Source organism: Peromyscus eremicus, chromosome 16_21 (genome assembly GCF_949786415.1).
Source record: "Peromyscus eremicus chromosome 16_21, PerEre_H2_v1, whole genome shotgun sequence".
NCBI classification, from domain to species: Eukaryota; Metazoa; Chordata; class Mammalia; order Rodentia; family Cricetidae; genus Peromyscus; species Peromyscus eremicus.
This window is the reverse complement of record NC_081432.1, coordinates 17,220,742-17,248,010: the sequence shown is the minus strand read 5'-3', so window position 1 is coordinate 17,248,010 and position 27,269 is coordinate 17,220,742. Positions and strand designations below refer to the sequence as shown.

Here is a 27,269-nt window from a genome sequence, read left to right as displayed (position 1 = left end):
TAAATTTCCTTTCTAAATTACATTGTATTAATTAACTAATTAATTAATTAATTTTGTCATATGTGCGTGCACAACAGGGCAAATGTGTGGAGATCAGGGGACAATTTGCTAGTCTTGGTTATCTCTTCCCACTATGTAGGTCGAAAGCATCAAACTCCAGTCATGGGACTTGGCAGCAAGTGCCTTGATCAACTGAGCCATCTTACCCCTGTGCCTTTTCTTTCTTGAGACAGAGTCACACTCTATAAACCGCCACCCCACCCCCCACCCCTCAGCATCCTGAGTATTGGAATGACTGACAGGCTGGCTAACTTTATAGGTGTGTCTAAAACAATGGGCAAACTGCTTGGAAGCATTTGCCTTGCTCCTGGGAAAGTTCCCATAATTGGGGGAGGGGCAGGGAACCTGCAACGTAAGCCAGTTTGTTCAAGGAGACTCAGAAAGAAGGGTGTGGAAGCGGACGTAATTTTCCATTAAGTTTGATCTTTGACAATGTATGTACGCATAACACATTCTGATTAGTCTCAACTCCATAGGCTCTCTTATGATTCTCCAATTCCTGTTAACCTCCCTCCTTCTTTTAATTCTCTTTCCCAGATCCACGTCTTGTTTGTTGGTTTTGTGACCCACCGAGTTTAGCCAGGGCCATCTACCTTACCAGAGGTTGGCATTCGAGGAGTGAGACGCCCCCTAGGCACCTCCCCCTCCACGTCTGACCCTAAAGTAGGCTCAGCGTCAACGTACTCGTGAGGGCACATGCATGTCACCACATGCATTTGGAGGTTTGGGAGTTGGTTCTCTCTCCTTACACCAGGCGAAGCCTGGAGACTGAACTCAGGTCGTCAGGCTTAGAGGCAAAAAGAGCCTTTACCAGCTGAACCACCTCCCTTGCCCATCCCTCTATTATATTCTTTCCGCCCCCTCTTCCGAAATGATCCACGGACCTTTGAGCGGATGGTAGAAATGTCTTGTTTGGGCCTGAGCGGTCACGACACTTTTTTCTCTCTTCAAGCAGTCTAACATCTCTGCATGCACCACCACAATCCCTGTTTTTAATGTCCCCTCTGTAGCAGAACTTTTCAACTTAGTAGCTGGCACGATAGGCTCCTCTCCCTAAATGTCCTGGGGGTTTTGATGTTGTTTGGGTTTGGTTGGGTTTGGGGTTTTTGTTTGTTTGTTGTATTTTGTTTTGTTTTTCCAGTAATGTTTTTGATCATCATCTGGAGTCTTTTTGTTGTGGGTTTTTGTCTCTTTGGTTTGGGGGTTTTTTTTTGTTTGTTTGTTTCATGTTTGTTTGGCCTCACATTGTTCTGCACATAAAAACTAATAAATCCACGTGCACTTACCAAGCACTCAGGTTTACATCTGTGATTTTAAAGATGCATCAGTTGATAAAGAAGTCTTTGAACACAGGAAAGACAGGTGCAATCGGTGTGACGGACTTTCAGAATCCCACTCCCAAGAAAGCACCTTGCAAGGAGAAGCACAGGATGCACTCACTGGGGTATTCTTGGCAAACTAGCCACCTGCTTCAGCAGCACTGTGCTCTGTTGGCACTCCAACATTTGTGTTTGAGACACACAGTGTGATGTGGCCCACTTCACATAAGTTGCACGGTGTTGACGGGAGCTATTTTGCTCTCGTGAGACTTTTTAACAGCCCCACGACGACCTCACAAAGTGTACAGTGGGCCTTGTCCTGCCCCATGACAGAGCTAGAGTTGCCTGTCCCCTCACCCCCAACAAAGCAAGCTGCTCTTTCCTGGCACTCCATGGGCTCGGGGTTCATTGCTCTGTGCCCATGCCCTAAGGTGCTGTCACCCACACCCTCTTCCCACCGACATGGAAAAATAGCCAGTGATCCCCCAGACAGCACACTGGGGTCAGGGCCTTGGTTCTTGTGAGGAGGCTTCCTGCTGCCTGTCTGCTCTTACCTCGTATTTCCTCTGTCCCTTCCCATGCTCGCAGACTCCACCCAGCAGAGACTAGAACCCAGACCTACCCCATCTCAGCCACCAGCATTGTTCTAGAAACGCTGAATACATGACATTGTATTAATTCAGTGCCCAGAAAGCTACACTTTTTTTTTTTTTTTTGGAAAATTTGGTAGCAGTAGGAGTTCCTTTTATTCTGTAGAAGGCTTCAGTCACCTCTTTTCATTGCTGTGAGAGTCCTTGAACTTCATAATGACTTCCCTTTTTAGTTTTATATCATTTATGGAGGGAAAAAAAGCATAATTGCAGTTCCAGCTAATCACTTTGATGTGGAAAACCTGCTTTGGGTGTGTGTGTGTGTGTGTGTGTGTGTGTGTGTGTGTGTGTGTGTGCAAGCGTACACCTGAATGTATATAGGTGTACCACATGTGTGCAGAACACTCAGAGGTCAGAAGAGGGTGTCAGATCCCCTGGAACTGGGCTTACAAACTGTTCTAAGCAGCTATACGTATGTCGAGAACCAACCCCAGGTCCTCTGCAGGGAGAGAAGTGTTCTTGAGCACTGCATCGTGTCCCAGTCCCCACATCTGTTCTGGTGTGCTTGTTTTTGTTTTACTTATGTTTTTTCCTGTACTTGGTGTGAGCCCGTCAATGGGACAAGCAACCAGCATAAACTTGGAGGCACCCGGGATACATTCCAAGGCACGTGGAACCTTGTTAAAATCATTAACTGGGATTCCTGGAGTGGCCCCGAGAGAAACCAGACTCCTGTCAAGATGTCTTAGGCCTCAATGCTGGCTTTCTCTGCTTCTCAGCACAAAGGAATTTCACATGTTACCCCTCCAGTATTCCATGCATGGAAGGGTCTGTTTTCTAGAGCAATCCAGCAGGTCCAGTAGGACTCAGCGGCAGGCAGTTGGCCAACTTGGATTTGAAAACTTTCTAACGTGGTTTAACTGTACACAGAATGCCATCACTCTCTTTGTGGCTTACTAGCAACTATTTAACCCTACACCCACCCCCACTTTGCCTGCCAGAAAAAAAAAAAAATAGCTCCAGTGTATCAAAGGTCTTCCTAGATCTCAGCCAACAGGGCAAGGAGTTCTTGCCAACTTTGTGTAGCTCATCCCCTGGGGAACCCTAGGAGGCAGATGGTCCCTACGCTACAGGTGAGGACTCCTCACCTGTTTCCCAGTCCCGAGTCTCAAGGGGCAGGCTCTCCTGCAGCTCTCCAGGACTTGGGGCTCCCCCGCGCCCCCGCTTCCCCCACATCAACTCATCTCCACCTCATTTTAGATAGGATGCCGCCGAAAATCACCCCACACTGGGGAGCAGAGTTTCTGTGTGTCCTTCCGTATTTATGCAAAGGCTTAAGACTAGAATCGCTGTCCGCAGTTGACCTTCTGGATCCTTTGCCTTCAGGGAGACAAGTTACCCATCCCAGCACAACAGCTGTTGGGGTCTTAAGACTGCCCACGCACCATCCGCTTGTGGATGAACCTTTAAAGCTCTTCTCTGGTTCTTTTCAAATGTCAAGAACAAAACCATACATAGTGACCAGGATTGGCATCAGCTCTTCTCGTTTTTTTGGCAAGGAAGAGCCTCTTCTTAAAGGGATATCACTCATCATCTCTGAGAATGACAGGTCACGATTTGATTCCAGGCACCCTAAAAAAGGTTGACAAAAGGGATGGGCTGTGACTTTAGGGAAATACACGGGACGTTCAATCCCCCTCCTCCGAGCCCAGCTCATGTACGTAATACTGACGTCACTGTTTCCTTGGCTGATCCGCCCTGGCGTCAGACACCCCAAGCCATCTGGTGGGTGCTAAAGGTGTCAGCAACAGCTGTAGCATAAGCTAAGCAGCTCTGGAGCCAGATCTGAGCTCCTGCCCTGCACCCTCCATATCCTCTCCCACCTTGTTGTCGTGGTGACCCTGTGATGCCAGCTCATTTCACAGTCGAGGAAGCAGCTACAGGAAGGCCAAGGTCAGGCCGCTGAGACAGAGCTGACCTGAGCTCCACCTTCCCTGTCTGCTGAACTGCAAAGCCCACATCCTGCCGCAGCGCCTCACCCGTGGCTAGTGGTGGTGCTAGGTGTGGCCCACTCACTTGACGCTTCCTTCTGGTCTCCTCCATCTCACACTGTCTGTGTGGAAAGTGGAGACCCGGCATTCCTCATCTCCTCAGCTGTGGTCTCCCAGGGCTTCTAGTAATTTCCTTAACCCTCAGCAAATAATCCAACTCTCTGTATGCACCCGGAAGCAGCCAAGCATGAGTATTTCACTGTGAGTAGAGATGACACACCCAAAGTTTTTTAAAAAAAAAATACACATATGATGTGCCTACATGTATATGTGTGTGTGTACACATGTGTATGCAGATGCATGGGCACATGTGTGCGCATACATATGGAGGCCTGAAGGTGGTGTTGGAAATGTTATGCAATCATTTTTGTCTTATTCTTCAAAGCCGGGTCTCTCAGTCAAATCCAGAGCTCACCAACACAGCTGATCCAGCTAGCCAGCTTACTCTAGGGATCCCCGGTCTCTGCTTGCTAAGAGCTGGGATTACGGTCAAGCCACCGTAACACCCATGTGGCACTTACATGGGTTCTTTGCTTTTGTGGCATGCACTTTAGCCACTGAGCCGTCTGCCCCGCCCTCAAGGAAACATCTTGAGAATGATTGGGAATTCTGGGTGATTGGGGAAGGAGGACATTTTCCCTCCCAAACAGGTAACTGAACAATTCAGAGCCAGCATTAACTGCCCTCATCACCAGCAGTTCTGTACATATTTACAGTCTAATTGGACTCATTGAAGGCACGCTATACTCTTATAAAGATTTCTCTCCGGCACTGTTTGCCCCTACGCGGAGCAGTACAGTGTGTCTGTGTGTTTGAAATGATAACATTAATCAGAGCTGCGGTTTCTGGGTGTCTGTTTAGATAAGATGGTTTGGGTTTCATGTTAAAAGTCCATGAAATCAGAGATGGCATGGATACACTTAGTTTCCAGTACTTCACGGAGGCCCTTTAAAATATTCAAGACTCTGGTGGCCCAGGGTTTGTGTCTTTGCCTGAGCTTAATGGCCAATAACAAGAGAAAAGTAAGAACCGATGAGTGTGGATCTGTTGGAGTCTTTCTGCGTTTGCCTGGCCCATCTGGGAACATTCTGGATGATTTCAGGGTGGCAAACAGCCTGTTGTACCTCAGATATGTCAGGAGGAGGTTGGCTGGGGTCAAGACAAGACAAAACAAATGAATAGCTTGGGCTGCAAATGTAAATAGTTTTAAAGGCAGAATCATCATTGGCTTGCTATTTTTCTCTTCCACCTCAAGCTGACCGTGGCCCTGCTATGGACCTGGCCTTTGTTTGAAATGGTGATGTCTTATTCACCGTGGATTTATTTTCAGTTTTTTAAAAAGTATTATTCATCTGGGTGGCTGAGTGTATTTGTCCTTCCCTGCATTTTGTACTCAACTCAGGTGACCTGTGCTCTACTCCAGCCCCCAGCCCTGACAGAAGGCCTTACAAATGGACACAGGGTAGAGAAAGGGAGAAGGCTACAGATGTACTTTACAGACTGCTACCCAAAGCATAGCCTTCGTGTGTTAGTACCACATGGGTCTAGGAAAGTGATTAGAGCTTGTGCCCTGAAGACGCCATGTCCTGCGGCTTCTGTAACACAAGGAACTGAACGTTGCTGTGGCCTTATAATAAGTCCTCAGTTCTTTGAGCAGAGATGCAGGCACTCCCTGGGAAGCTATATAAGAGAGTGTTAGTATTCGCACTTGGGTGCACCTCAGCATGGTACTTGTTCTAGAGTTAGAGTTCTGGGGTGAGATAAACCAGCATGGTGTAGCTGGAGTTTTCCTGTGTCCACCCAGCTCCTGCAGCAGCTCAAGCCCAAGTAAACACACAGAGACTTACATTACTTATAAACTGTATGGCTGTGGCAGGCTTCTTGCTATCTAGTTCTTATATCTTAAACTAACCCATTTCTATTAATCTATAAGTTGCCACGTGGCTTGTGGCTTACCAGTATTTTTACGTCTTATTTCCTGTGTGTCTGGCTGGCGACTCCTCACTCCGCCTTCCTATTCCCAGAACTCTCCTCTCTGCTTATCCTGCCTATACTATACTTCCTGCCTGGCTACTGGCCAATCAGCATTTTATTTAACAAACAAATCAGAGCAACACACATTCACAGCATACAGAGCGATATCCACAGCAGCATGGTCATGAAGTAAGTGGCCCTCAGCTACATATAGGTGACCACTCTTCAGGAACTGTAGTGTTTTTCTTTACCAAACCTCAACACTGAGAAATGGGCACTGGGTAGAAAAGTGTGACGCCATTCAGATAAAATTCTAGAAAAGATAATCTAGTCGTGTAGAGACGATGGGTTGGTTCTGTCTTTCATTGCTGGGACAAACTGAGAAAAGCAACTCAAGGAAGGAAGAGTTCATTTGCCTTGCAGTTCAAGAAAGGATGCAGCCCACCCCAGTGGAGAATCACGGGACACCTGGGAGCATCGAGTGACGGCTCACATTGTGTCTACAGTCAGAAAGCAGAAAACAAACATAAAGTAGGGCCTATCTGTAGAACTTCAAATCCCCACCCCCAGGGACCTCCTTCCTCCACTGAGGCTCCATCTCCTTCCAAAACAGCATCACCAGCTGGAGCCATCAAACACAAGAGCCTGTGAGACACATTTCACATTCAAACCCCAAAAGGAAGGATGGACTACCAAACTTTAGGAGGGAACTCAGGAGTGATGGAAATGTTACCTCTAAGTGTGATCATGGTTTTGTGGAGAATAGAGACGTCAGAACTGACCAAATTAAATACACTACAGATGAATACTGAAAGCTTAATGTATTTCGATGTTATCTCCATGAAGTTTAAGATGAGGAAATGTAGAATTGGAGCCTCAGGAACTGATATAGAAAATGGAATTTATAGGCTCCCAAAGCTAATGACAGAACACTATTCTCCGGCTACACAAAGCCATGCTGGCTGTCTTCTCCCAGCGTGAGCCCCCAGCCCAGGGGCTGGCTGGCTGATGGCAGGGACCACGCGTAGCCTGTGTTTGTGTTCATCTCTTCTTGAAGGTTCATCTCTCTTGAGTACCATGTGACAGTGAGATAGAGAACACTCGGTTCCATGAGAGGTTTCTGTATCTTCTATTTCTGTCTCCCACAGCTGTCTGCTCAGGTTGTAGAGTACGTAGCAGAAACCTGTGGAGTGTGTGAGTGACCTGTGTGGGAACCTAACCAGCTGCCCCGTCTGGGAACCGGGGTGCAGAGGAATGGGGGTGTACCATTGCTTGTCTGTCGTTCTGTCTTGGGTCTCATCCTCTCTCTCCAGCTTTATCTTGCTGTAGGCAAACCAACCACGTCATCAGAACTTGCCTCCCTTCCCTGTTTCCACTGAATTTCATTGTTTTTGTGAATATTCTTAAACAGAAGATTTGTATAGATAGATATGGATGATTTTCCAATTAAAAGGTCACTTCTTCTCTGGGTATCACTTCCCCGAATTTCGTTAGAATAATTTTTATAACAGTTTTCTTTCTTTATTTGTGTGTGTGTGTGTGTGTGTGTGTGTGTGTGTGAAAGAGAGAGAGAGCGCCAGAGAGAGAGAGAGAGTATACATGCTAATAGCAGGGATATTAAGCAAAACAGTTGAAACTGGATCATTACCATAATATATGTACCCCAAATAATAAAATACACTAGGCTTAAATACTTACAGGCAATTTCAAACATTACATGTATGGCCATGTATGCATTCAGAGCTTGAGCCCACAGCTGTAAGGCTGCTGTGGAGCCTGGTCATCTCACAGTCTTCCCACCCTGCCCTCTGGACCTCCCTCAGCTGCTGTTCCAGGCGAACCTTCCTGCTCTGAAATAGAGCAGCTTGGGCTAGAATCGGAAGAATGAGGCATCAACAGAGCAAGGGATCCCTGTGCCTGGCCAAGCCCTCTCCCCACACAACTCAGGAGCACTCAGCACTCGGTGAGAAAGAGATAATGCTTCCTGCACTGCTGTGGCTCACATGGGCAAGGTGCTGGTCATGTGGCCGGAGAAGTGGTCACGTGGGCGTCACATGGTAGCTTGGCCAGGAAAGCGTAGCTAGACCCAAGAGAAGCCCCCAAGAGAGTCACAATGAGGCTGCTGATATGGGCAAAGAGAATAATGGTTGCCTTCTTTGGACTCTTTTTTTTTTCCTTTACTAACTGAAAGCTTTAGAAATTGGGTCAAGTTTGCAGCATTGGCTTTTCAATATAGAGTAAGAGGAATTAAAAAACAAAAACAAAAACAAAAAAATGCCAGTTTGTGTTGTTTCTGTATTGGGCTTTTCTGGTGAGGAAATAGATTCCAGGCCACAGTGCTGTTCCTTTCAAACTAGGTAGGTCAGAGGCAGGAGACTGTTGAGTAACTCTGTGGTCAGTCATTCTAGAACCTTCTCTCAGAAACGCCGGACCATAAGGCACAGCCGTGGGCCAAAAGGAAACTCCATCTCGCTCTTACTGATTGTAGCCTCCAAGGTCTTTTTCTGGGTGGGTTCTGAACCCGTTTCCATGTTTGTCCAGTTGGTCCTGTCTGCTACAGAGCGTGTTCTCGGATATTCTTCTTAGGAAGTTTACTAACCCTGCCAGCGACACTTAATGCTAGTCACCCGTGACAAGTGTCTCTAAAGTAAGCCCAGAACTGCACTCTTCCTCTCCGAAGAAGAAAACCGCACAACGGACACATTTCTAGGCTGCAGGAAGATGAATAGGAAAAAGAGAATAGTGAGTTGTCTCTCAAATCTATCCCGTTGACTTCAGAGACTCACCGAGTTGGGGTGCATGCTAGGTGAGTGTGTGTGTGTGTGTGTGTGTGTGTGTGTGTGTGTGTTTAAAAGCAAGATGGCCTTTGTAATTGAGGGCATCCCTGAGCCTTAATCTAGCTGTAATCTCCTGGAATTAATCCAAAAATCACCCTGCTCTCTTCTTTACATTTCTTTGGCTTCTGAAGATAATCTCATGCCTGGGGGGGAAAAAAAAAAAAAAAAACAAAAAAAAAACACACATTGTTCCTCTGCAGTTAGGAAAATGGCCAATGGATTTTTTTTAAACAAATTCAAGTAATTTTTAAGAAAGCGTTTTAACTGGTTAACCTCTGCTCGTGTCCCCAAGGCATCACCTGGCGGGCTTCCAGGAACAACAGTCTGAGGAATTGTAATGGCTCACATTCTGTTTTCATTCCGTACTTAAACTCCAGCTGATCCCCTGCCCGACTTCATGTAGCCTAGTTTCGTTTCTTTCAGATTCGAAGTCTGCAGACATCTGTGTACCCTCAAATGTCTTGAACGCTTGGATACCTCGCAGGCCCTTTGATGGGATAAAAGCAATCGAAGGAACATGGGGGAGAAAAAAAAAAAAAATCCTGAAAATGAGCTAGCTCCTGGTACCGTGGGCAGTTAGCTGCATCCATTAGAGCCGTTCCTCGGTGACCACGCTGAATAATAGTGAGACATCTTAGATGCTTCTTGTGCCACTAAGTCTCATCCTGGATCTGGTCATTCCAGCCCTGCCGGCATGACCTTCTGTAGCCACCTGCTACCTGCACCCATCTCACCTCCCAAGGCCAGGCAAGGGTACCACCACCCATCTTGGGTACCGCCTCTTCTCGGGCCCCTGCTTCTCCCGGCATTTCCTCTCCCCGACCCCTGATCCTTGGCCACTCCGTCACCAATTTAATCAGCTCTCTCGTCATGACGGTAACATCAGCTTACTAAACTAGAAATGATATCACGCCATCCCACTCAGAAACACCACTCAGAAGCCTACCAGCTCACCGGAAGCCAGAGTCACACACACACACACACACACACACACACACACACACACATATACACACCCGAGAGTCCTCCCACCTCAGTCCCTCTGCGGTTCTGCTTCTCCCGCCTTCCTCCTCCCCATTGTGCTCCAGCAATGTGCCTCTCTTCCCTCAGGGAAGCATCCTAGGCATGCCTGCCTCGGGGCCTCGCCTGCGAGCTAGCTGTGGCTTTGAACTCTTTCCCCACAGCTGGCAGGCCTGGTCCCTCCCTTCCTTCAGTTATTTACTGAAATGTCAACCTCAGAGAGGCTCTCCCCAGAGGTCTCTCTCTTTTTTTTTTTTTTATCACCCTCAGCTCTATCCCCGGCTATCGCTGTCCCCTTTCTCTGTTCCGTGTTCCGGTTGGCTCTGGCCACCAATTCTGTGTGTTTCTCTTGACTGTTGTCTTGATCCTCCAGTGTGCAGGCATGAGAGAGGATAGACAGGACAAGGACAGCTGTCCCCAGTGTCTCCGAGAGAGCCTGGTACGCAGTGGGCTGTCACTATTATGTCTGGAAGGAACGGCTAGTTCTGAGGCACGGTGAGGGACAAAGCGAGCCCTGGTACCTTCAGACTCAAGAGGGTCCCCGAGAAGTCTGAGCAGAACTCGCCTTCCCATCAAGCTCAGAAAAAGGTGGCTGGTTGACAGTTTGGCCTCCCAAGAGTCCTGGGCATTAATCCCAGAGACTTCCCACCTAGCACCGCAAGAGACCATCCAGGGTTTCCTGGATCCACCGCTGGCCTCACCACTCGGCAACTGAAGGGATGTGTCTCTGGTGTTTAGCTTTGAGGATAACTAAGAAGGACCAGAGAGCGGAAGTTGGGAGAGTTTCTATGTCATGTCACGTCAGTCAGGCATTCAATGAGGCTGTTGACACCATTTGTTTTAATCAGTTGATGGCACTTCACTCAATGTGACTCTTGTTCTGGTTCTCCTGGTAACGACTGCGTGCCACGGAAGACCACACTGCCTCGTGGTGGGAAGCAAATGGCGTGGGACCGCTAGATGACAGGCACCTTAGTTGCTCTCTTACCGCTGCCACAAAATGCCTGACAGGCGTAACTTAACAGAGAGAGGGTCTCTTTGGGCTCCCAGTGTGGAAGAAGCAGCTCTGTGGCTCCAACTGTGGTGACAAGGACGTCCACAGTCAGGAAGCAGAGAGACACCAACGCTGGCGCTCAGCTCCATCTCTCAGGTTTATCCCCAGCTGTCATCCATCATTCAGGTCTTCCCTCCTCAGATAAACTCCTCAGAAACCTGCCCTCGCAGACACACGCAAAGGTGTGTGTCCTGCGAGATTCTGAATCCTCCTTAGTGGTCAAGGTTAACCATGGTAATAGCCCACCCCTTTGGTTGGTGGGGCCGCTCACTGCCATGGCATTTGTACTAGGGTGGAGGAACCAGCCATTTCTAACACTCTACTGTTGTCTGCAGCCTCTGGCGACACTGGCGGGCTGTCGCTGCTACCGGCCCACTCCTAAGAGCGTGGCTTGCTCTGGCCAGATTTCTGTTTGGGCGGAGGGAGCCGGGTCTAACATGTCACTTCCTGGTGAAACTGCAAGAAGTCTTCCTGGAAGACTGTAGTCACGCATGCTAATCACTCCCAAATCTGGATATATTTCAGGATGTTTTGACAGTTTCCCCCACATAACATCTGTACTTAAAGAAGCCTCACTGCTCTTGGTAAAGTATTGGCTTGATTTCTCCGCTCACATCCGGGGCCCTGCATGGTTCTGCCCTGCTCCCCCCAGAACTCCCAACCAGGCGCCCCCACCCCCCCCCCACCCCCCAACAGGCCTGTCCATCCTCCATGAGTTCGAGCTTCCCCAGCCATCCATCTCCAGCCCGGTCGTGTGCACCATCTCTGACAACTCCCTCTACATCTCATACACCCAGGCTGCTCCCCTACTAAAACCTGGAGCCGTCTGCTCCAACCCTCTGCCATGCTCCCAGCTGTCCTGTGCTGTTTCAATGTGTCTGTTTGCATAACACCGTCAGAGTACAATGCATGAGAGGTGTGTGGTCGATGTGAATGGTTTTGAAACGTTTCGGGAAAGAACCTACCTCAGTTATCAGCCGGGAAAGGGAACTCGAAGACCCACGGGTGGATGTCAGGAACTCCTTGCTTGAATCTTGGCTAGAGGTGGACTCCTGTATATTGGCCAAGAAAGCCTGTTCAGATGTGACTATGACCCCTACCTGTATAAAGATCATGGGGTCCCTCCCACCACCACTAGAAAAGTGAAAGTAGGTGTAGGCCATGGTGGTTTATAATGTGGTAAGATCTGAACACAGAATAAAACTCTTAAAAGAACATATGGGTAATTAAAAGAAGGCAGTCCCATACAGAATGTGGGAAAATATCACACAGGCTTCTTCTAAGCTTCAAATATTAGTCTTGCATGAGATCCACCCTGAGCTGAGCTCCCTGGAGAAGGGCACGTGGCCACCCTACTCTCTGTGTTCTGGAGGCCAGGTAGACTACACTTTCCTTTGCACTACCTGTCAAATCAGTCTGCTGTGACGCTTTTAGATAAAAGATGATTTGGGGTTTCTTCTTCACTTAACCAGCTAAGGTAAAGAAACCTAGCCCCCCCCCCCCCCCCCACCGGGCCTCTCAGCGTGATACCCGTGGCAAGGCCGATGGGCCCAGCAGTTTAGAAATTGCATTCCTAACAATCAGTGCCTTTCAGCCTCTGGTAGCTTCTCCAGGCTCTTCCCACCCAGGGCCTGGACTTGTAAAAACAGCCTTTGAGACCCCTGCTATTTGCTGTTGAGTCTGGCTCCAGACAAGGTATGTGGGGAGGACGGCCTTTCTCAGATTTCTTTAATGTTCCAACAAAGATTAGCCCTGGCCTGGAATGAACACTTCCCGTTACCCTAACATCTCTAACAATCCTTCAAGTGCTGTCTTTGGCCAGTGTTTCCCCCAAAAGACAACTGAGGAAGTATGCCTCTGGGGTTTGTTTAATATACAAAGAAAAACAGATCTTGGCCCCTACCGTCTTGGATGACTTGGCCCCTCTCCACCCCTGCCCCTCTCTCCTGATGCTGGGCATGCCCAATTGTTCTACCATTGATTTCGGACTAATTTGCTGTTAACCGATCAAAATATATTACTTTGTGGACATGACTTTTTTATGATGGCACCCAAGTGAAATATACTGATATTTCTCCCTTAGGAACAAGAAATCATTTTTCCCTTTAAAAAAAATGCATTCAATGATTCAATGTGTTAATGAACAAAAGGACACGTTCTCAGCCCCCTGTGTGTTTCTGGCTATCTCTAATAAGCCCATTTATCCCAGTCACAATTTTTTAAATAAAAGTCAATACAATGTGCATTCCAAATCTCCTCCTGTACCCTTCTCACTACCCAAATTCTGGGGTTTAAAGCCCAGTCCACCCAGGGCTTGGTCTCTGAATTCTCAGGTTTTCTACCCCAGGTAGCTGTAGAATTCCGCTGAAATCCTATCATTCTTTTTCCAGCTGAAATAGAGCCTGAGGTCACTTCTAGACAACCCTGACTGCCAAGTCTGTCCAAACGTCCTCCTCACACTCTCCACAATTATTTTTACATCCACTCTACAAAACGAAACAAAACAAAACAAAACAGAAACAGAGCCATGGAGACAGAGCTTCTCGGAGCTGCTTTTTCCTTTTTATCTTCCCTAGGAGGGGCATTTTTAAATCCGGGTTTATGTCAGACACTGAACAGGCCCCACACAAGAATGCGTATCTCTAAACTCCTTGGAATCCTGCCCCAACCTGGAGATATTCTTAGCCGAGAGTCTCCTGCTTTCTTGAACTAGGTAGAAGGAAAGGCTGGAGTCTAGAAGGAATAAACAGAATTCTCTAAATAGTTACTTGATTTTTTTTTTTCGAAATGGTCAAATATTTATATGCTATTTTCTAGTTTGTTTTTTTTTAAATTTACAATATGATGAGGTAGTTAATATTATTTGTGTTTTTATTTTTTATTATTAATTCGATTTATTCATTTATTTTTACATCCCAACCATAGTTACCTCTCCCTTCTCTCCTCTCACCCATCCCCAATCCACTCCTCCTCTGTTTCTGTCTTAGTTACTTGATTTTAAGGAGTGTTTAGGCCACAGAGGATGCTGACATATTGCCAGTTAGACAAGGGCATTTGGAAGGAGGCATCTCTGTCTATGGCCTCATCTCTTTGACAATTGACTCTTAGCCTTTGTTGGAATTTGTCCTTTGGATGGCAAGACCTGAGGATAAAATTCTGCTTAGAGCACACACCAGGCTTCTCCCACGTTTGTGTCTAGATCAACATGGTTTAAACAAAAGCAAGTTAATAGTTAATCTTACCTTTAACTGATTTCAGTCTAAAGTAATGGGCATAGTTTTCTCTTAGCAGCTAGATAAGAAAACAAAAGAAAGACGTTATTCTAAGATACACATAAAATTTTTATTCAGTGGGTTATTTTAACATCTATAATAGTGTTTTTCTCAATTCAACTTGCTCTTACATTTTGAGCGAACATATTTGCAGAATATCGGATCTTTTCCCAGTTCCCCTACAGATTTCAAGCATTTAGACACCAAAGCCACGGGGTAGGACAGAACACTGATAACTCTGGCCCTGCATTGTGTCGTGGCCTTGTGTAGCTATCAGTAGATTCCATTTGTCTGTCCACCACCATCAGCCCCTCCCAGGTCCTGTCTGGGCTTGCTTGCAGGTCACCCGGATAGTTAACTCCCATGTGTTGCATGTCATGAGTGGTAACACGGTTACCTTGGCAACCAAGCCAGCTCTGATTTCAAAACCTCACTTTGCTACATAATAAAATTAGATAGCAGAATTGACATTTAGTTATGTGTCTGTCATAGAAATGAAGTTCTTAGAATGATTCTCCTCACAGCTGTATGCCTTAACATGGAAACTGAAGGCACCAATTACAATAAATATATAATATATATTACATACACGCACAGACACACACATACACACACACACACACACACACACACGTAGTCCTCAAGTTGAAAAATGAATATATTTGCTTAATTCATTGTCTGCGATGCTGAACCAGACATATTATTCTTACCATGTCAAAAATTCTGTGATGGCTTTATCTTATGATCAGAACAAAGCTTACAGTAGGACTTCGTTAGATACCCAATATAAACAGGGTGATGAATAATAGAAAACTAAGCCTGTCAAAAAAAGTAATATTTGAAGCATTTTTGGCTTTAATGGATACTGTTATTTATGCTGATTGGAAGTACGGCTGAGTACAAAATATTCTAGTAACTAAATCAGAATCTCAAAGACAAGCTATGTCTCCTTTTCATTTATATATTTATGCATATTTTACACATATTATTTACATATTATTCCAGCATCCTAGAGCCTTTGATAATATCTTTACATTGAGATTATTCTAACCACGCAGAACAACAGTCACCTGCTTTGAGTCCTGGGTTTTCTTTTGTAATGTGAGACCATCCTAAACTCGGGACTGTCCCCTCTGTTTGCCGCGGTCTGGTGCAATTTTTTTTTTCCCCTACAAATACACGGAAAGACTCAACTTGAGAATTACATTTAATGCAAGCCCCCTGCCGTACTCTGCATCAGAGGCGACTATTTTTAGAAATTCTGTAGCTGCCTGCATACATTCGTTTGTCTCCATTGATATGTAGGAAGGAAAGCTCATTAATGATTTAAGAAGAGTTATTTTTTTATTCATAGACTTGACTCTTCCCATCACATAAACAATAAAGGCAATAAATTAACATCTCATAAAGTCGTGAGTTTATTGCTGAGTTTGTTTGCAAGTCTCGACTCCCCGAGCATAAACGTTCCTGCTCTCACTCCGCTGCTTGGCTGTTCTAAAAACGGTCACTCGTATTTTAACCCAGAAGGGAGGTTATTATTCCTGCCTGCCAGCTACCATCAACTACCATATTTGAGCAACTGTCTTACTCAACAATTCTTTGACTTCTAGAATGGTAAGTTATACTATAAAAACAGAAGCTCCCAATGCCAAATTTAAGTAGAAGCTTTTTTCCCCTACCCCTTCTTTTTCCCATGTACCTGTTGTGTGTCACCTGTAACATGGGAGGGGTCTGATTCCCATGTTCTCTGACCATATCAGCCCTCCACTGACTTCATCTTCTTGCTTTACACCTAATTTAAAAAAAAAAAAAACAAAAAAACAAAAAAAAAAACCCGCAAATTCCTGCCAAGTCAGGGTCTCTCTGTTCGGAAGCAGTTAAGGGGTTGTGCTTTGTATCTGTGTGCGTGAGCAAGAAGGGCCAGCATCCTTCTTTGTATTTGCTGACGCCACGCAGCAAATACTGCTGACATCTCCACCAGCTGTTTGCTCTCTCATTGGGTTGGACATCTTCGCCTTTGTGTTTTATGAAGGGGGTATAAGAAGGTGGTCTTCATCGTTTCCTTTTATCTTGCAACTATTTCTCATGAGCAGAAATAGTTCAGCATGTGGGAATTCCAGGACTGAACTCCTTCAGGTAGCCGTCTCTTGGGAAAGTCACTTCTGGGGGGGGGGGGGGGGCGGCGGCGGCTGAGCGCATCCACATTCTGCAGTGAGATGTGAAAATGAGCCGCAAGGCTGTGTTGGGGCTGGAATGCGGGGGCTTAGCGGGCTGTGTGCATGACTCATAGACGTATTTACTATCCGGCCCTTTTTAAAACAAAAAAAAATATATTATTTTTAACTGTGACGTCATATTGTCAGATAAGTGGGAGAAGAGAGAGGGACCATAATGGATGGCTAGAGAGACACACAGAAAGGTGATGTGAGCCCTGTCTGTGGTTTCCTTTTCAGGTCTGACGTTGTGGTCCTCTGTTTTTCAATCGCAAATCCCAACTCCCTAAATCATGTGAAGACTATGTGGTATCAAGAAATCAAGCACTTTTGCCCTCGAACACCTGTTGTCCTTGTTGGCTGCCAGCTAGACCTCCGCTATGCCGACCTGGAAGCCGTTAACCGGGCCAGACGCCCCTTAGCAAGGTAAGCCAAGGACCCCCGCATGCAGCTGGCACCTCAGTGAGGAAATAGGTTTTTTTGGTTTTTTGTTTGTTGGTTTTGGTTTTTTCGAGACAGGGTTTCTCTGTGTAGCTTTGGAGCCTGTCCTGGAACTCACTCTGTAGACCAGGCTGGCCTCCAACTCACAGAGATCTGCCTGGCTCTGCCTCCCGAGTGCTAGGATTAAAGGTGTGCGCCACCACCGCCCAGCGAGGAAATAGTTTTCAGGTACCTCAGATTTTCAGTGGCCACTGAGGCTACACCTCTCAGCCATCGACGTTCACAAAGTCAGTCAGCCATTCATCCTGAAGCTGAGGCCCTGATGCCTCCCCAGGCTCACCAGAGTCACACTCCAGTCTCATCAAATGGTTCACCACTGCTTCAAGGGAATTCCACGGTATGAAATGGGGTGTATGGAAGTGCTTTGGAGGAAGTACTCTATTTGAATGACGTCCTATACAGAATGTTAGCCACCCAGGGTGGCATCGTTCTTGAAATGATGCCTACTTAGAATAAAGAATCAAGCTCAGAAGGATCAGCCACAGCTGTTGGCCATTATCACATCCCAACAGGGATGTGCTTTCATTCCCATGACCACATGTCTAGGTTGGTTTTGGTGGTGGTGTTAGTGTTTCTCTGGCTTCTGGTGTTCTGCGCAGTATTGGAGAGTGAGCCTAAGGCCTTCCACATTCTAGGCAGACCAGACATTCTACCACTGAATCATGGCCCCATTCCTCTTTTAACTTTTAACTTAGAGCCGGGTAGGGTCTCGCTACATTTCTTAGCTTACTCTGTAGCGTAGCCTGGGTTTGAACTTGTGATCTTCCTTCCTCGGCATCCTGAGCTGCTGAGACTACAGGCCCATACCACTAGGCCTGGGCTGGTGTCCAGTTTTTTAAAATCATGTGGAGCTGAGCCTAACAACACTCGTTTTGTGATCCCAGTACTTGAGAAGCAGAGGCAGGTGGATCTCCATGAGTTTGAGGCCAACTTGGTCCACAGAGCTGCACAGTGAGACCCCACCTCAAAAAGTAAACAAAAGCAAACCCCTAAAAATCACATGGAGCTCTACTTGCAGAAAAGCAAACATAAGGAGTGGAGAGATGGCTCAGCAGTTAAGAGCACTGGCTGCCCTTCCAGAGGTCCTGAGTTCAATTCCCAGCACCCACATGGTGGCTCACAACCATCTATAATGAGATCTGGTGCCTTCTTCTGGCATAAAGTTATACATGCAGATAGAGCACGCGGATACATAAAATAAGTAAGTAAATAAACTTTTAAAAAGGAAAGCAAAAGCCAGGCTGTGGTGGAGCACACCTTTAATCCTAGCACTCGGGAGGCAGAGCCAGGCAGATCTCTGTGAGTTCGAGGCCAGCCTGGTCTACAGAGCAAGATCCAGGACAGAGAAACCCTGTCTCAAAAAAAAAAAAAAAAAAAAAAAAAAAGAAAGAAAGAAAGAAAAGAAAGCAAACATGACTTTTTAAACGTATCTAATCCTTATGTTAACAAAGTGTCAGAATTTAAAATAAAACAAATTAGAAGGGTTTTTTTTGTTGTTTTTTTTTTTACTGTGTCCACAGTACGGATACCAATTTTGGAAAGAAATAGAATTCGTAAAAACCTGTGCCCTCAGAAGTTACTCTTGTATAAAACAATTTTGTCTGTTTCACACCCATATTCTCTGCTGAAGGGCAAAACTCCCACCAAATTCCGATAGCAATGCTTTGCTTCCGTATTTACCCAGTTGGCTGACCACAAACCTTCTCTGGACCCCATTTTTTATGCTTATTGCAGTGACAACCTTTGAGATACTTTCAGACGATTTCTGGTGCTCCAAAGGCATCCTGGGTAAAACTTGGAAAGCACTTCATGTTCGGTCTCCACAATCCCTCTGTTCCTACATGCATGGACTAGAAATGGAATGTTCAGAATCACCTGGGTGTGGGGGTGACTGCAGAGGGTAGCAGAACCGGCCAAGTAGCAGACAGGACAGTCCCTTATAGGGAGCGACTTAGGGATTTCACAAAGTGGGGCATTGGAGCCAAGCTTCGGGTTAATCAATTAGCAAATTTCGAGTCAGCCCCGAGGACAAAGTTCACACAGGGCCCACAGGAAGAGGCCTAAAGTTGAACCTTCTTCCCTGGGTCTTTCCACTCTCGTCAGCACCCTGAGGTGTGACCTCCCTCCCTCCCCCCTGGTCTTCAAATCCAAATTCCATCCACTTTTATCATTGGTCTCCTGGACCAGGGCCTGGGAAGCGTGTGACTTTTGGTGTCAAAGGCGAAGTATTTCAGATCAGTTGCTTAAGAGCGTCTGTCGGAATCGAGCGTGCATTTCTTACGGAACTGTAGCAGATCACATCTTGTCAGTTCTGGAACCTTCCCCCGGTTATGTCACAAGCCCAGCACTGCAGTGCTTATATTGGCCTTCCTGGGTCTGATTAACTTGTAAATGAGTTTTGTGTGCCAGACCAAAAAAGGGCGTGGGCTTTGTTCCACTGGCTTTGCGGGAACAGGAGACAGTAACACAGAATTGCAGGCTCAGCCGTACCCTTGCTATTATTTTAGTACTTTTCTTGCAGGGGTGGAACTCTGAGCTCTAAGTGTGGATTCTGAGGAGAGGCTATCTTAGTTAGGATTTCTATGGCTGTGAAGAGACACCATGACCACAGCAACTCTTAAAAAGAAAACATTTAATTGGGGTGGCTCGGTTACAGTTTCAGAGGTTCAGTCCATTATCATCACGGCAGGGAGCATGGCGGCGCGCAGACAGATCCACATGGTGCTGGCTATGTCTTGGCTTGTGCCGGACAGTGTCCTGAGCCCACCCCCACAATGACACACATCCTCCAACAAGGCCATACCCACTCCAACAAAGCCACACCTCCTAATAGTGCCACTCCCTATGAGATTATGGGGGCCAGTTACATTCAAAGTACCACAAAGGCCAACTAAGAGACTTATATACCGGTCTAAAGAAAAGATCGATGAAGGCCTGATGGAAATGGAAGGGAGGAATATATGAAAGAGGACTCATGAATGCAACAGAGAGACTTTAGAAGCCACTGGACATGGATCACTGAACCAAGAGTGGGGAAGCCTGTACACTAACCACTTAGTAGAAATTTCTAGTAGCTTATAGATACTCCATAGGCAAACCAATTAAACTTCCTGCCTCTGTTTCTTCTCACTACAGAGTGAAAACAGTACTCCATAGAACACTCAGATAGTGCGGGGGGGGGGGGGGGGGGGTGCATGATGAAGTTATAAAAATGAAGCATGCAACGATGAAGGTGGCCATTGGCAGTGATAACTTTTATCAAGCACCAAGAACAATGCTAAATGTATTCATTATCGCATTCAAACCTCTTCTTTCAGGGGCCCATGCTCTCCAAAGTTGGAAAACCAAGGCTTAAAGAGGTTAGACAACTTGCTCAAGATCACATAGGTAACAAAGGCCAATCCTTTTGTTACCATAGTTACTACTAACAGCATACGCTTTTTTTTACAGTCATAAATCCTTTATCTTGGAATGTCCATTGATGATGAGTTTTCAAGACCCTTGCAGGATTTTAGATGTAAAAATTTAAGAAGTGAATGAAGTTTTAGTTATATAATTCAACTTTTAGGGATTTAGAAATTTAGATGCCACACCCTTTCTTTTTTTTTTTTCCTTAAAAGAAAGTTGATTATGTGTATTTTTTTTTAATTCTCTTATTTCAGGCCCATAAAGAGAGGTGACATTTTGCCCCCAGAAAAAGGCCGAGAGGTGGCGAAGGAACTTGGCATCCCTTACTACGAGACCAGCGTGTTTGACCAGTTCGGCATCAAGGATGTCTTCGACAATGCTATCCGCGCAGCCCTCATCTCCCGCCGGCACCTGCAGTTCTGGAAATCCCACTTGAAAAAAGTCCAGAAGCCTCTGCTTCAGGCGCCCTTCCTACCTCCGAAAGCCCCTCCCCCGGTCATCAAGGTCCCCGAGTGTTCGTCCACGGGGACAAGCGATGCTGCCTGTTTACTGGACAACCCTCTATGCGCTGACGTCCTCTTCATTCTCCAGGACCAGGAGTACATCTTCGCGCACCGCATTTACCTCGCTACCTCTTCTTCCAAATTCTACGACCTTTTTTTAATGGAGTGTGAAGAATCCCCCAGTTGGGGTGGGGGAGCTGGTGAGGAGGTGCCATGCAGGGATTGTCACGGGCGGATGCAGGGTATTGGTCCAGCCGAGGAAGGGAAGAAAAGTCCCCAGAGGACCCCTCAGGCTGGCCCAGGAGCATCTTCAGGCCAGGACCTGCCGGAGAGCCTAGCTTTGCAGACCGAGGCCTCAGGTTCTGAGGCACAGGCCCTGTCTGGCTGGAGCAAGGGATTTGTCAGCATGCACAAAGAGGTGCGGGTCAACCCCATTTCTAAGCGGGTGGGCCCAGTGACCGTTGTCAGGTTGGACCCATCGATGCAGTCAGGCCCTTTCCGGACCCTGCTACGATTCCTCTACACTGGGCAGCTAGATGAGAAGGAGAAAGATTTGCTGGGGTTGGCTCAGATGGCCGAGGTCCTGGAGATGTTCGATCTGAGGATGATGGTGGAGAACATCATGAACAAGGAAGCCTTTATGAACCAGGAGATCACAAAAGCCTTCCATGTCAGGAAAGCCAATCGGATCAAAGAGTGTCTCAGCAAGGGCACCTTCTCAGGTGAGCAGGGCCCCAGGGAGCCATCAAGCAAGGCCTTTGTGCTAGGTGGGGGGTGGGGGGGATGATCAAATGCTAGCTAAACTGAGCAGGAGAACGAATAAAGATAATATCAGACCCAAGAGGTAGTCCTCCCACCTTGCAGATGTTGAGAAACAAGGGACTGAGAAGCCAGGTCACTAAGTCAGTTAAGTGGTAATAGTGAGGTCATGAACTCAAGCCTTGCCACTCCAGAAACCTAGTCACTCGATCTCCAGTGCACAGGGTAGATTAGGTGACCCTGCGCCTCCCTCCAGGGGCTTGAAGCTCCAACTACCTGGCTTCGGGATCTGTTCCATGACCAATGTCCATTGTCCCATTCTTCTCCATTGTCCCTGCATCATTGATGTCTGGTCCTGAGGTCACTGAAGTCCCAGAGACAAGTTGCATTACCACCACCACCACCACCACCAACACCACCACCACCAACAACAACCACTGCCACACCCCAGCCGCCTGATTTGTGCCCTTGCACTCCTGAGCCCTGCTCTTTCTTCTTTCATCTCGGGCAACTATGCCACACACAGCCATTGGTGCCCTTCCAAATGAGCACACTCCTTAGAGACTGCACCCGGTCTGATTTACTGACCTTTGCTTGGTTCTGTCTGTCTGGTACATGTGTACTATTTTTATTCTAGAATTTTCGTCTCGGGACGTGTGTGCGGGTGTGGGTGGAAGTGGACTTTTCTGCAACGTTGACTTCCTGAGTTCTGTTGACTGGGCTCCCTCGGTTTTCGTCTTTGTCTCCCATAATCCCTGCCATGGAACTACACATTCCGTGACCTGATACTGAGTCACACTATTCATTTTAAAGCAAGGAGTGGGGAACATTTACTGCAAACATTGGTTGCCATGGTGTGGAAGCAGCTCTTGAGTGTTACTGAAAAGAATGTGTTGCAAATATGTACTCGATTAACTGGGAGACATTAAATCTGATTGAATCCCTCGCTAAGACTGCCCAGATAGAGCCAAGCAAGAATGGGGGTCCACATAGGACTCCTTTATGAAAGGGAGGCCCTGGCATGTCACTCAGGGGTGACTGAGACATCTGAGCTAGATAATGGATGGCATCAGTACATTGTTCTATTTTCTTAGCTATACTCAATCATGATGCAGTTCTTTTTAAGTTGTTGCTGTTCTTAGGAATTTCCTGATAAAGAAATTGGGAATGAAGTGTTACCTTCAGTTCACACACACACACACACACACACACACACACACACATGCACACACGCACACACACAGTGTGTGTATGTAGAGGGGGTGTAACTAGGGCACATGCGGCCAAATAGTAACAAGAGATAGACGGACAAGTCTTGTATATGCTGAACATCTATCCCTAGTGCCTGAAAATCTAAGACCCCAAATGCTCCAAATTCCAACTTTTTGAATGTCACCCTGTGGAATAAAGTAAAAACATTTATCCCAGTCCCTGGGCACAGGGATACAGAAGTAATCGTGAATGTTAATTTAAAAGGTCATCTTACAAATGCACAGTAAATTAAACAATTAACTATGTCTTATGTTGATTGAAATTACTTACAGGCTATGTATACAAGGTGTCTATGAGACATACGTATGTGTAAATGTGTCAAACGCTGTATAAACCCCAAATCTAAAGCACAAAATGATAATCCTCTCCTTTCTACTACTTTCCGGCCCTGAGAATTTGTGTTGTGATCCTGCGTGCAATTTTTCAAGGTACACTCTTTGCTGTGGGAGCTGGATGTGTCGGAAGTACGGATTGAAGTAGGATCAGTAAACCTGGAAGAGGGAGTGAGAGATACAGCTTGATGGATGTACACGGAGCAGAAGGCTGGGGGTGAAACCCCTGGGAAAATTGGCTCACGCTTTTGTTTCCTCCGTCCTTGGCAGATGTGACATTCACCTTGGATGATGGAGCCATCAGTGCCCACAAACCACTGCTGATCTGTAGCTGCGAGTGGATGGCCGCCATGTTTGGGGGGTCCTTTGTGGAAAGCGCCAACAGTGAGGTACGTGCCTTGGAAGCCCGGAATGTTTAAGTAGCCAGACAATTCCCCTTGAACAGCTTCCAGGAAGTAGTTGCTCAGGCTGTGGTTTAGTGTGAAGTGTCATAGTGTGAAGACACCTTGCTGTGTCTATAGGCTGTTTGTTGGTCACTAGTGTGAGAACACAAGGTGCTTAGGATGCACTCATACACCTTTCTTCCACTAAAGAGTCATGACTGGCCATACTTTCTAACAAACATCAACAAGACAGGCAGGGTAGTGTCAAAAACGAGTACAAAAGCCTGTCCTCTAGAAGTCTGCGGGAGTAAAAAGATCCTCAGTCAATGGAGGACCAGCACTGTCCTTAGCCAGACAGGAGACCTTGCCCAACCCAGTTGCTGTGCCTCGGGCATGTCACCTGCAACCTGATGAATGTCCCTAGTGATCCCTGAGGTCCAGCTGTGAGCCACAGCATTTGCGGCTCAGCCCCGATTTTTCCACGTTGCCGGGGTGGGGAGTGGGGGGTGCAGGGGGCAGGGGGACTAGAAGTGTTTCTTTTGTATAAGGAAATGAGAGTTGGTTGAGTGTTCACTGCTCTGGGCACACTTTTCAAAGTGTGTGGGTCCAGCAGAAGCAGACGGGCCCTACCCTCCCAAAGAAAGACCTTTAGAATGTCTCAAGCAGTATCTGGAAGACACTGTCTTTATCTTTGTACGAACACTGCTGGAAGGAAAAAAAAAAAAAAAAGAAAAAGAAAAGAAAAGAAAATCCATGCAAGCCTTTCTAACCAAGTGTAGGTGGAGCAAGCACTTCTGTTGAGTCTTGTAATATTCCTTAATATCTTTTTTTTTTTTCTAAAAAAAAAAAAAAAAACACAACACGGGGACACCCCATCAAGTTTATTGTCCTTAGGGGCTAGCCTTGCTTATCTCAGCATCTCTCCCAACTTTCAAAAGAAACACTACAAACAAAGGCTGACTTTTCAAAAGGGGTTCTCCCAGGGGTGCAGTGGGAACACTCCCACGGTGCCCCAGGGGCCTGCATTTGCATCTCCAAGCAGGGAAAGAGAATCCTAGAATCACAAGGCAGGAATGGCTGGGGCTGAGAAGGTCATTGGGCCATCCTCCTGCTCCCAGAAAAACAGCACAGCAGCTGCTACGAAATCTCACCCCAGAAAGGAGCCCTGCCCTTTGAGGGGAAGGCTTCCGGAACAATTACCCCAGCAGCCTCTCCCGGCATCCTTAGGAAACCAGGAAGTCCTCTGATTGGCTAAACCTCCCTCCTGGGCGCTCAAAGGTATGAGACGTTTAAAGGAAGGCATCTCGGTACATGAGAGCTACACAAAAAAGCCCCCCCTCACCCCCCCGCCCCGTGACCCAAAACATAAACCTTCACCCCCAGGCTGGATGGCCTGGAACAAGTGGCTTCTGCACTCTGAGTCTCCCTCGGTAAAGCACTCAATCGTGACCCGGATGTAGTTGTGAGATGTGTAAGAGAGATGTGTTTATACAGTAATTCCTGAGCGTTTAGTCCATGCTAGCCACCACAGATCGGCTGGTACTGGTGCTGATGGAAGTATTGCCCTCTTACAAGAAAGACTGGGGTAGCGCCCCCCTCCCCCCACATCTGACCTCCAGTGATTGGCATTTTCTGGTGTGCACCCCTCGTCTTTCTAGCCCACCACACCTGCTGTTGGTGCCTTTATGCGAATGAAGCCTAACGATCGAGGTCAGGACCCCAGGCACAGAGCAACACAGTGTCAGCGCTGACCCAAGGGATGCTAATCTCCTTTATCCCTTCACAGAAGGGACCTCTAATCTCTCCAGATTAACATGTGCAGCAGAGGTAACCAAAACAAAACCTATCGGCGCGCACAGCACGTGTGAGCACACACCTGACTTACAAGTGTGAGCGCGAGCAACCGTGCCTTACACGGTGATCGACCCACTGGAAGTGGCCACCTGTTCAGCAGGGTTCTGAAAGGAACCTAGGTCCCAGCCCTCCCCTCTCAGGACTGAAGCTAAAAGTAACACAGGCAGAGACTGCAGCCACTGGGGGATTTAAAAAAAAAAAAAAAAAACGACCACTAACGGAGTCACCAAAATTCCTTGAGCCCTAGCAACGCCATCCGCTGTTGACATTTCCGCTTCCTGTCCCTTTCCTCTGTTCCTAAGAGAGACCATAAGAGGTGTTCATGAACTCGCATCTCAGTGTGACTGTGACCTGGGGCCAGTGGCCAGCCTTCTCTAAACCTGCTTCCTCATCTATTAGATGAGAATGACGGGCGAAAATTCTCCTGAGGGTAGGCAAAGTGTGGAAGTGCACGTGCCGTGCCTGGAGTATAGGTAACACCCAGCAAATGTTGTCACCCCCATTAAATTTTCTCACTGGGAGTAAGGACACTTGTCCTGTAAACAGCTCCAGAATAAACAAAAAAACTACCAGCCACCAGGCCTTAATCCCAGCACTCAGGAGGTAGAGGCAGGTGGATCTCTGAGTTCAAGGCCAACCTGGTCTAGGGAGCAAGTTCCAGGATGGCCAGGGCTACACAGAGAAACCCCATCTTGAAAAAAAACAGAACAAAACAAAGAAGCTGCCAGACCATCTTCGAATCTAAGACAGGGAGGTAGCAGTGGGCACAGATAGAAGTGAGCCTTAGGAAATGGTCACAAAATCCTCTAGGAAGAGCTGTACTCCACCCTTATCCTTGGGAATTAGCCTTTCTAGGTCATCTTTTTAAAGTTGTTGACTTTTTTTAAGATTTATTTTTATTTTTTGTGTATGGGTGTTTTGCCTGCATGTGATGTCTACCTGTGTGCAGTGCCCAAGGAGGTCAGAAGAGGATGTCAGATCCTCTGGAACTGGACTTAAAACTGGTGTCAGCCATCACCTGGGTGCGGGGAATCGAACTCCAGACCTCTGCAAGAGCAGCCAGTGCTCTTGACCACTGCACCATCTTTCCAGCCCTTCTCGGTCATCTTTTAAGTCTGTTTTGTCTTAGGGAACTCTGACTTAGCCCCTGAAATTCAGCCCATTTGGGGGTGGGGGCGGGGTACAGAGAGGACCTTTATACATGTGTATCGAGAAAAGAGGACAGTGAGCCATGAATGTTAGATTAAATTTTTCATTTAATACAGAAGGAGACATTTCCATTTTACTTTTTTCCTTCGTTACTTTTAGTGTAGCAGTAAGTCTCATTCTTTCCCACTGAGGTACTCAGCAAGCAGTTCACTTCAAATGTTTGGCAGGTTATGGTAAGGAGTGGGCTAGCTCTAGAATACGTGCTTGCTCTGTGTGAGACAGGCTCTAATGACGGGGCCTAATGGTCTGAGCTAATCTTCACAATGACAATGTTAAACCAACTAAAGAATATGGGCATCGATTGGGGGTAGCATTCTCCTCCTCTTTGGTCATTCCAGGGTTTTCTGGAGGTGGCTTGAGTAAGTAGGTTGGAGACATGGTGTTCTGTCCCTTGTGGCTCTGCACTTGGGTTATTTTCAAGGGCTGTAAGTAGATCTCCCCATTGTTAGATGGTTACTTCTAAGTGCAGAGATCACAGAAACAGGATTTGGATTTTGCTTTGTTTTATAAAAAAGCAATCAGCAATGAGGAGGAAATACATGTTATGAAAGTGTTTTGTGTTTCTCCTCCTCTGTTGATGACCCCTAAGGGGTCCCTAAGATGACCGGCCAAATGAGTCATCACTTCAAAGGTGTTGACGTCATATTAATGAAAGGGA

The 27,269-nt window shown here is 46.8% G+C and overlaps 1 protein-coding gene across 3 annotated transcripts in view; it reads left to right on the top strand.

Moving 5' to 3' along the window:
* The window catches only part of Rhobtb1 (Rho related BTB domain containing 1), an 80,329-nt gene that overhangs the window by 37,649 nt on the left and 15,411 nt on the right, over nucleotides 1–27,269 (top strand). For all 3 annotated transcript variants that reach the window (XM_059281305.1, XM_059281307.1, XM_059281308.1), the window contains 3 exons: nucleotides 16,631–16,816; nucleotides 20,554–21,524; nucleotides 23,436–23,554. In XM_059281305.1, coding sequence (XP_059137288.1) covers nucleotides 16,631–16,816; nucleotides 20,554–21,524; nucleotides 23,436–23,554 — 1,276 coding nt within the window. The remainder of the gene's footprint in view (nucleotides 1–16,630; nucleotides 16,817–20,553; nucleotides 21,525–23,435; nucleotides 23,555–27,269) is intronic.